Source organism: Antechinus flavipes, chromosome 2 (assembly GCF_016432865.1).
Source record: "Antechinus flavipes isolate AdamAnt ecotype Samford, QLD, Australia chromosome 2, AdamAnt_v2, whole genome shotgun sequence".
NCBI lineage: Eukaryota > Metazoa > Chordata > Mammalia > Dasyuromorphia > Dasyuridae > Antechinus > Antechinus flavipes.
The window spans coordinates 273,761,735-273,771,869 of NC_067399.1; the positions used below are offsets into that span (position 1 = coordinate 273,761,735).

The 10,135-nt window shown below is 42.7% G+C and overlaps 1 protein-coding gene across 3 annotated transcripts; it reads right to left on the reverse strand.

Annotated features, from left to right (window-relative positions):
* Positions 1-1,035: 1,035 nt before the first annotated feature.
* On the reverse strand, positions 1,036-9,922 carry LOC127549249 (DNA-directed RNA polymerase I subunit RPA1-like). 3 transcript variants are annotated; one of them, XR_007950541.1, is made up of 5 exons: positions 8,971-9,922; positions 7,259-7,394; positions 6,723-6,880; positions 5,063-5,171; positions 1,036-3,428 (listed from the first exon to the last, which is right to left on the reverse strand). XR_007950541.1 is itself a non-coding variant. In XM_051977104.1 (4 exons), exons 1-4 carry the CDS (start codon positions 9,018-9,020, stop codon positions 5,584-5,586), a joined length of 411 nt encoding a protein of 136 aa, XP_051833064.1. In that variant the 5' UTR covers positions 9,021-9,922; the 3' UTR covers positions 3,960-5,583. The 3 variants fall into 3 exon arrangements, 2 of the variants coding, with proteins under 2 accessions (XP_051833064.1, XP_051833065.1); XM_051977104.1 differs by lacking the exon at positions 1,036-3,428 and having other exon boundaries at positions 3,960-5,650; XM_051977105.1 differs by lacking the exon at positions 1,036-3,428 and having other exon boundaries at positions 3,965-5,171.
* Positions 9,923-10,135: the final 213 nt, after the last annotated feature.

The following is a 10,135-nucleotide window of genomic DNA, read 5'->3' on the forward strand; positions in this document are numbered from 1 at the left end:
TGCATTTTGTCTATACTCCTCCTTTGCCGATAGTTCGTTTACCTTATGTTATTTGGGTACATTGGAAGCTCCTGGAGGGCAGGAATATGTCTTTTTTTTTTTTTTTCATCTCTCTCTAGAGCCAAACTATATGTCAAGCAGTACTTTGCATATGGTAGGTATTCAAATGTTGGCACGTTTTAAAATTGATGAAGGGACCAGCTGAGTGGGAAGCAGATTGGGAGCAGAGCTGGATGAGAAGAGTCTGTCCTCGACGGTTGCCTTTTTCTCTGTCTTCCTTTTGTGCTGCTCCTAGCATCCCAAGAATCCATATCTGTTCTTTGGCTCTATCCTTTTTCTACTTCAAGGTTCACTAGCCACAGAATGAAAAGGATCAGAAAGCCTGGGTTCTTTCCTTCCCATGTGATGATACGATATTGCCAGGTTATTCTGCCCACGGCCTTTTGCTTTTGTTGTTGAGCCATGTCCTAACCCTATATGGGGTTTTCTTGGCAAAGGGTTGCCATTCTCTTCTCCACTGAATTAAGGCAAACAGGTTAAGTGGCTGGCCTTAGATCACATAGCCAGTGAATATCTGAAACCTATTTTGAACTCAGATCTTTCTGACTCCAGGCCCAGTGCTCTATCCACTGAGCTGCCAACCTGTTTTCAAAACATGCCTAAGAACCTGCCAAATAAAGGAAAAAAAGTTCACTCTCCCCCTTCTCTTTCTCATCCTTGTGGAATGGTTTCTGAAATTCTGCATATGGGATTTGAGATCCAAGCCTTTGGTCTTCCATATACAAGAAAAAAATGGTAACTGCTTCCTTTTCTAGAGCCTTGACTGGCTCTTTCCTTGCATCATCACTTCTCATAAGGAAGCTATATGTTTCCCTTCCATCCCAAAATGAATCAATCATAGGAACATAACTCTAGAGCTAGAAGGCTCCTCAGAGGTCATTTAGTCCAATCCCCTTATTTTATGGATGAGGAATCTAAGGCCCAGAGGTAAAATTATTTATATAAAGTCACAAATTATAAGCAACTGAAGCAGAATTTTTAACCCAGGTCCTTTTATTCTGAATTCAATGTTCAATTACAGCTGCCTTATTTGTTTACCATCTAAAAGCAGAAAGAGTATTTGTTATCCAGTGTCTTGCACACAGCAAGCAATTAATAAGAATTAAATTTCTCCCCAAGCAAAGAATCAACAGATATCTCTCCATCTTCACCACCTCATCCTCACATTCTTTACCTCACTGGGTATGGTGGATAAAAGCATTTCAGGTCAGAGTTTCATGAAATCATATAAGGACCAGAAAGGTAACTTGTGACTTCTAAATTCTCTTTTGATGGCCCTAGTCTTATATATTACATCTCTTCTGCCATATACTTCTCTGTAGGCCAGTAATAGTCAATTCAGTTATTTCTAAGAGATTTATTCCATCGTGATTATTGCTTCCAATCTCTTTGATTATCATTTTCTTTTCTGATTAATTAACTCCTTTGGTAAAAAATTCCACTTGACATCTCCTCCATGGCTTTAAGTAACTCCCTTGATAATAACTTTTTGGGAACAACATCACCTCCTTGATTTAAGGAACTCCTTTGTGGATGACTTCTTTGAAAATTGTTTAAATAACACATTAGTAATAACTGTGTTTACAAAGATCAGCATGGAATTTTAGTCTGAAGCTCATCAGGAGTGGGGATATAAGAATAACTGGGATTTCCTTCTTTTAAACCAAAACATTTACATTAATCATTTTCTTGCCAGACAAGGAAGATATGACAGCAAGCAAATTTGGGTCAATCTCGAATTATTGTGAGAACATTTTCATTCTCTGGATAGCACAGAACATGGACAGGAGTGTAACAAGGGGCACATTGGGTAATTGCAAAGGTTGCCAACTTCTCATAGGTCATCAGCTTCATAGAATGGCTGCCTTATTCATTTGAATTCTTGTGAATTCCCAAGACATCAAATACCACTCATATTTAAAGTACAAATAAACAACATAAGATCCCAGAGAGAAAAAAGGTTTGTTTTTCAATTCTCTATATTTTGCATTATCTACACAATTGTTTCTGTCCTAAGTTTCTGGACTTAAAAACAAGAGTGACCTGACTTTGAACCTCATATCTAACAGTTAACAATTATGTGATCCTTAAACTCTAAAATCTCAGTTTCTTCATTTGTTAAATGGGTTAGTGCCTATTGCAACTACATCATGAACAACAATATGTCATGGTTGCAAGAGCCCTGACCCCAGACCAAAAAGACTTGGATTCAAGTCTCACCTCTGATACAAATTTGTCATTAACTTCTCCATGCTTTAGGTAAATCTCTAAAAAGATACAGATCTTTATTGGAAGTGCCTCAGTTTATTACATAGGGTTATTGTGGTGAGCTTTTTCTTCTCAAAACACAGCCAGGTGATAAAAGTTCAGATCTTTTATTATCTCCAATATAGCCCGGTTAGCTTAGAGGCCTATCTCTCTACTTGGTTCCAAGAGCTCTCTCCAAATGTCTTTAAATCCAAAGGTCTGGTCCTTCAGCCTCTACCTCTGCTTTCTTCAGCCTCCAGCCAGCTCCAGTCTTCATGTCATTCCAGTGAAATCTCGACTTGTAGCGTCTTCCTCTGAAGACCTCTCCGACTGGCCCATTGGCCTATTTATGCTCCTTCCAGAGAGAGGGATTATGGGTAGTTCTACTTAGTACCTTGTTTCAGGTTCTGCCCAAAACATCTTCTTGTAAGATTAGATCAACTCTAATTACTTAGCAGTTAGTAAGGATTCCAACATCTCCCCCTTTCTTTTGTTTTAAAACATAGGGGGTTTCTGAGGGGGTACACATAAATCCATCAATATGGGCCAGAACTTTGTAACAGATATACATGGTATACATAAATCCATCAATATGGGAGGCATTATACATAATTTACATAAGTACATAGCAATATAACACAGGCTAGTAGTAATGTAACAACATGAATCAACCTAAAAATTTACACATGTCCATAAGTCCTAGAAACAGTCCAATAGGATTCCATTGTCCATTAGTTCATGTGCCAGGAATCCAATAGTTCCTGTAAGCCCTGAAGTACTGCAAAAGTCTCATCAACAATTTCTCATCTCAGGGAACCCAATGATTCTTGCTGGTTTTTCAAGAAGTAAAACAGTTTCATCTTGTGTTAGGAAATCCAATGATTCCTGAAGCTTTTAAAAGTCTTTTTAACAGTTTCATAGTCAGCCATCTGATTCTTTCTCCATCTGTGGAAATATAAGCAGATCCTCTTCCCCAAGCAGTTAATCTAATTCCCTTCTATTTACCAAATTTGGGATTTCTCCTCATCATCTGGTAATTACATTGGAGTCGTTTGCATTGGATATTGTCTTGTTGTCTTAAAAGGCCTGTATTCTTCCCAACTGTAATCCTGATTGCTTTTCTGTTGGTTGATGACATCAGAATCCTGAATTTCTAAAGTCTCTCTGGGTATAACCTCAGCTGCTATCATGCCCCACCTGTCCTTTGATTGATACTTTAGAGCTGGGCCCTGCCTCTCATTCCTCTGGGTCAATATACATTTAAAGGCCCAGTGAAAGCCTCCGTTACATTTTGGACATGGGGTTTTGGGTTTTCTCTCACCCTGTCTTCTCACTCTATCTCCATATCTACAATGAGCTCTCAAATGTCCAATTTTTCTGCACTGAAAACATCGACGAGTTTCTCTAGAATTCCTCTGCCAAGAAGGACCTTGTCTTTCCATGTTCATCATAGTCTGGGCATAATAAGCATTTGTGCCCACTGTGGCACAGCGTCTTATGATTTCTTCTAAAGGAGCATCTTTGTCTAGCCCCCATATAATTCTTTTGCAAACCTCATTGGCATTTTCCTTAGCCAAATGTTTAGTCATTATTTCTGTTGCTGCATTGTCTCCAATGGTTCTTATTACAGCTGTTTGTAAACGTCCCACAAAATCTGCAAAAGGTTCATTGGGACCTTGCTCTATTTTTGTGAAAGCATTATTTCCATCTTTCTGTCCAGGGAGAGAATTCCAAGCTTTTATTGCAGCCTTAGAAATTTGCTCATACACTGTTATGGGATAATAAATCTGTTCTGAACTCTCTGCATACTGACCTTCTCCAGTTAGTTGGTCAAAAGCAACTTGTACAATAGCTCCTGTTTGCCTATTGCGTTGGGCTTGAATCCTACATAATTCATGAAACTCCGAAAGCCACAATAAATTTTGTTCCAGTCATTCGGGGTTAGGATTTCATAAGACAAATTATCTAGTAACATCTTCACATAAGATGATGTAGCCCCATAAAGAGTGCAACCCTTTTTCAAATCTTTAATTTTTTCCAAATTAAAAGGAGTGTATCTTCTCCTTTTTTGACCTGAGGAGTTGAGCTCTTCAATCACAGGATATGCATTTATAAAATCAGATATATCTTCTCCTTCATTTTTTGCTTTAATTAATGCTTTTTCTAATCTTGTCAAATTCTGCTTTACAGGAGAAGCTGACTGTGTTTCTGTCTCTCTCCTTCCCCCTTGTTCCACCCATGAAGGGTTAATTGCAGGGGGAGGGTCATGAGATGTGGAATCACCTAATTCCTCCTGCTGTGAAGTATCATACTCAGAATTGTAATTAACTCCATTCTCATCTGATTCGTCCTCCTTTTCACCCAATAAAGTTGGTACTTCTTCCTCCTGTACTTTCCTTTTCATCATTCTATCACTTAAATAACTTCTTATAGCCAATTGTATTACATTATATGTATTAATTATTGAGTTAGGCCCATTTTTATCATAGAATTGACAAAGATCCTCTCCAACCAATTTCCATTCATTTAGATCTAATTCCTTATCAAGAGAGAAACAAGGACATATGTCCTTTACAGTTTGTAAAAGTTCAGTGATTTGCTGTAAACTTATAATTAAACCTTGGCTTTCCATAACTTTGACAATGCTCTCTAAACATTTTCCTTGAACAGAAACAGGCTGTTTTCTAAATATCTGTCCCATCTTAGCTGAAATTCTACTTTAACTCTTCTAACAAAATTTCTTTGTTGCACTCACCCTAATTTCTGGGTTGAAGTCTTTTCCACTGGATCAGGATCAGAGGCTTTTCCACTTGAATCAGGATCGGAGCTTTTACACTGAAATCCACTGAGGGGTCTGTTTGTCCCTGTTCGGACGCCAAAATGTGGTGAGCTTTTTCTTCTCAGAACACAGCCAGGTGATAAAAGTTCAGATCTTTTATTATCTCCTGTTGGAATCCTTACTAACTGCTAAGTAATTAGAGTTGATCTAATCTTACAAGAAGTTGTTTTGGCCAGAACCTGAAACAAGGTACTAAGTAGAACTAATCAAGACAAGGCTTGTGTTCCCACCTTTACTCAAAGTCCACACCTTAAAGCTCTTTGGGCCAGAGAGCACTATGGGAGAAAACCCATAATCCCATTCTCTCAGAAGGTTCACATATAAGGGGAGACAGCCATTCCAGAATACATTTTTTCCTCTTGGCTGGCTGATTGCGCTAGACTCGAGAGAAACGACTCTGCTGCAGAGAACACTTTTGGGATTTCAGTGGAGCTACGTCAGAAGCCCCTCTCCGTGGCAAGTTGGTGCTGGTCCCCAGAAGGAGATAAGAGAGATCTTCCATCTCTGTTGGAGGCAGAAGAAAGCAGAGGCAGAGGCTGAAGGACAGAACCTTTGGATTTGGAGACATCCGAAGGGCTCTAAGCCTCTAAACCGGCTGTGCCCTGAGAAGAACAAACTCCAACATTTGAACTCTAACACTCCGCCCTCTCCTCAGCACCATTACAGAGTGACGAGCTACTAAAGAACTGAATCTAGCCCTGTAGTTCTACGAAAGAAAATTATAATGCAGAGAAGAGAGGTGACTTACCCAGGATCCTATAAGAAGGGGCTGGATTTTACCTTAAGCCCCCAACTGCCCCCAAGACTTCTGTCTCAGCTCACTCACCCCACTCTGAGACTGTGAGGGTCAGCACAGGAGAGATCAACAAGGGCCGACACTTCCTAACTACAGTTCGTGATACCCCGCCCCTCACACCCCCGCTAAGATGACCTTCCATGTACACAGCAGACATCTCGTACACTTTTTTTTGCCTTTCTTTGTGCCTTTAGTGCTTGGCGTGATGCCTGACATCCAGTAAGGGTTCAATAAGTGCTTGCTGACTAACTCTGAACTACAGTTTCTTCATCTGTGCGATCGGAATATGTTGGAATCCTTACTAACTGCTAAGTAGTTAGAGTTGATCTAATCTTACAAAAAGATGTTTTGGGCAGAACCTGAAACAAGGTACTAAGTAGAACTACCCATAATCTCTCTCTCTCTCTCTTTTCTGTTTGTTTCTCTTCTTCTTTTTGCTTTTTGCTGAGGCAGTTGGGGTTAAGTGACTTGCCCATGGTCATACAACCAGGAATTGTTAAGTGTCTGAGGCTGGATTTGAACTCAGGTCCTCTTGACTTCAAGGATGGTGCTCTATCCACTGAGCCATCTACTTAGTACCTTGTTTCAGGTTCTGCCCAAAACATCTTTTTGTAAGATTAGATCAACTCTAACTACTTAGCAGTTAGTAAGGATTCCAACAGGAATACCATTATTTCCCTTACAGAATTGTTTTCAGAAGCAGTTCGCAAACCTTCCAAGCCATATAAATGTATTATTAATATAATTATAGAGCAAAGCAAAAGCAGCTAGAAATCTGACCTTGTTTCTACAAAATGCAGAATGTCTGTAGGTCGCAAGTACTTCTCCTGCTGGTAATACTTGTAGGGGAGGAAATTAAAGCGAATGCAGTAGACCCGGTATTTGCTTCTCTTTTCTTCCATGCAGAAGGACTCTTGGACATCAACTTTCTGCAGTACCTGCAGCCATATCAAAAGAAGGACATGCGCTTGACCAGGCCTTTGGAACTCCAAGAGAACTGGCTGGGGGCAGGGGGCCACCACGGACCCCACCAAGAGCCCTCCCTCCCTTTGTGTGTTTGTGCATCTCCAGACGCATCGCTGCAAGCCCTAACCCAGCATCTGGAACCTCCAGCACAGCTGGCAGGAAAGGAAACCTAGGAAGCAATGAATGTCCAGGAGGGGAGGGGATCGGGGCCTGGACCTGCAGCTCCCTCCCAGCTGGCAGCTGTCCTGACGCCAGCTTTCTCTCTGCCCTTTGGCTACTAGTGGGTAACGAACGTGTCGGCCCAATCTGCCCCGGGGTCCCTCGGAGGACCGCCCCCAGCTCCCAGTTACCTCGCCCAAGCACACTCTGGTCAGCTTCTTCTTCAGGCTCTTGACCTTCTTCAGGGCCTTCTTGGTGTTGAGCACCGGCACGCTCATCATGGGTGTCTTTATGTTCGAGCTGGCCACCATGAGGATCTCCCTCAATCTGAAAGAGAGGGCAAAGGCTTAGCAAGCTCTAAGACAGCCAGAGGACTCGGGGTGCCCCTTCTGGGGAGTGCAGGGGGGCAGAGACCCCACGTGGCCGGGGCCTTTTACTCAGCTGCTTCACCTACAACTCCAGTTCAAATACCATTCAAGTTACCAAGAGGACTCTGCCAGGGGCTGGTAAGGCCAGCTAAGGTACAGCCTGTGCTCTCCTGGCGCTTTAATCTGGGAAAGGGGACCAAGGCCCAAAGGACGCAATGGTAAACTAAATACACAATGCTACAGAACTGCCAAATTCTGCCAGCTCTCCTGCCACTCTCTCCTCCACTAGCACCACAAACAGGATCCTATAAGCCTCTGCCTCTGCTTTCTTCTGCCTCCAACAGAGATGGAAGATCTCTCTTATCTCCTTCTGGGGAGCCCAGCACCAACTTGCCACGGAGAGGGGCTTCTGACGTAGCTCCACTGAAATCCCAAAAGTGTTCTCTGCAGCAGAGTCGTTTCTCTCGAGTCTAGCGCGATCAGCCAGCCAAGAGGAAAAAATGTATTCTGGAATGGCTGTCTCGCCTTATATGTGAACCTTCTGAGAGAATGGGATTATGGGTTTTCTCCCATAGTGCTCTCTGGCCCAAAGAGCTTTAAGGTGTGGACTTTGAGTAAAGGTGGGAACACAAGCCTTGTCTTGATTAGTTCTACTTAGTACCTTGTTTCAGGTTCTGGCCAAAACAACTTCTTGTAAGATTAGATCAACTCTAATTACTTAGCAGTTAGTAAGGATTCCAACATCTCCCCCTTTCTTTTGTTTTAAAACATAGGGGGTTTCTGAGGGGGTACACATAAATCCATCAATATGGGCCAGAACTTTGTAACAGATATACATGGTATACATAAATCCATCAATATGGAAGGCATTATACATAATTTACATGAGCACATAGCAATATAACACAGGCTAGTAGTAATGTAACAAATAACAAGAATCAATCTGAAAATTTACACATGTCCATAAGTCCTAGAAACAGTCCAATAGGATTCCATTGTCCATTAGTTCATGTGCCAAGAATCTAATAATTCTTGTGAGCACAATCAGCAACAGAACCACCCGATATTTCTTGGGTGTTCTCCTTTGTTTCAAGGGTCTGCTCCATCTTTCTGCGATGGACAAGGCGAATGCAGCTCGTAGGCACCCATCTGATTCCTTCTCCACCTGTAGAGATGCAAGCAAATCCTCTCCCCCAAGCAGTTAGCCTATCTGGTCCCTTCCATTCACCACTTTCTGGGTCTCTCCACATCACCTGGCGATTATCTAAGGATAGTGGAGCTGCTCGCACTGGACACTGCTCTTCTGGTGGGTTATAAAACCTGTCTGCTGGAGCCAGTTTGTTTGAGCCACTGATTCCGTCACTAGATCTCATCAGGTTTTATATCTAGACTTTCCCCCCCCCCCCATGTTTGCCAAGTATTCTCAGAAGTCTCCACTCTCTAGAGAGCAAGGGGCAAAGTAATAGTGTCTTAAATGCATCATGAATACTGAATGAGAATGTAGATCTGTGCTAATGATCAGGGACCCCCTTTACCTGGCACTTCTGTTCATCATTTGCAAGGGACAGTAGTTACTCCAAGCCATATCTCCTCTCTCCTCCCAACCCTGTTTTCCTTTGTCAGACACCAGTCTCTCAATTCCTCTAGGTCAGATGACAGATTGTATGTTGTCTGTTCTAGGACCAGGATAGCCAACTTCAGAAGCTCATCACTCACTAGATGGGATGCAGAGTGAAACGACCTTTTTGGCCACAACTCTTCAATACCACTAACTAAAGTGTAGTGTGATTGCAGCCTAGGTTGTATCTCACAGCTGTAAATCAGGGATCCTTGAAATCCCTTTGGGGAACTCCCCATGAAAGTCACCTTATCTTGTCTAAGCCTTGAGCTCATTTCTCTAGGTCTGCCTGGCCAGCAACTTTCTCTCTTCACCCAGATTTGTCCATAGTAGTCTCTGTGTCACAGATCAACCCCGCCTTGCAAGTCCAGGGGAACAGGACACAGGGAGTCAGGTCATCCTACTGCACAGAGCTGCACATCCCTTTGGGATGCTAAACCTGGCTCTGTTTCCTAACTTCTATGCCCAGGGCTGGCTGTAGTTACCGAAACCTCTGTGTCTGGCAAAACTAAACCGATTCTCCTCTTAGGACAGGAGACATTTGCACTTCCTCCCATCATTCCTGTTTTCATGTATTCATTTCCTAAATCTGTGGCCAGAAATGATGGGGAAGCCCCCTTACTGAAACTATCCTCTTCGAGAGTAGCCAAGTGATTCCTGTTTCAGCCTCGTTCTCTGGGGTCTTAATTCTTCAGTCTTTTCCCTACCCGAAGACTGGAGGGTTTTGACTCTTCCCTCCAATCTCCTCCACCCCTTTTGGGCCCCACTTCCACGTCAGTATCAGGGATCCTTCCCTGACTCGACTGAATTTCTTTCGCCTCTCTCCAGTTCCTTCGCGCCCTCTCTAATAGGTAATCAGCTTTTCCCCACGGTCTAAAACTCTAGTTAAAAATAAACAGGTGGATTCCCAGTGTGGGGGGACTAGCACGGACAGACTGAGGTCTGGGGAGGGACAGCGAGAAGGGGTTTCGCATCTGACAGTCCCCGCAACCACTACCTGCCTTCTTGGGCTTTCGAGGCTGAAAAAACAAAACCAAAAAACCCCAATCCACACTTGGCCCTCACGTGGCTCTGCGTGCAGT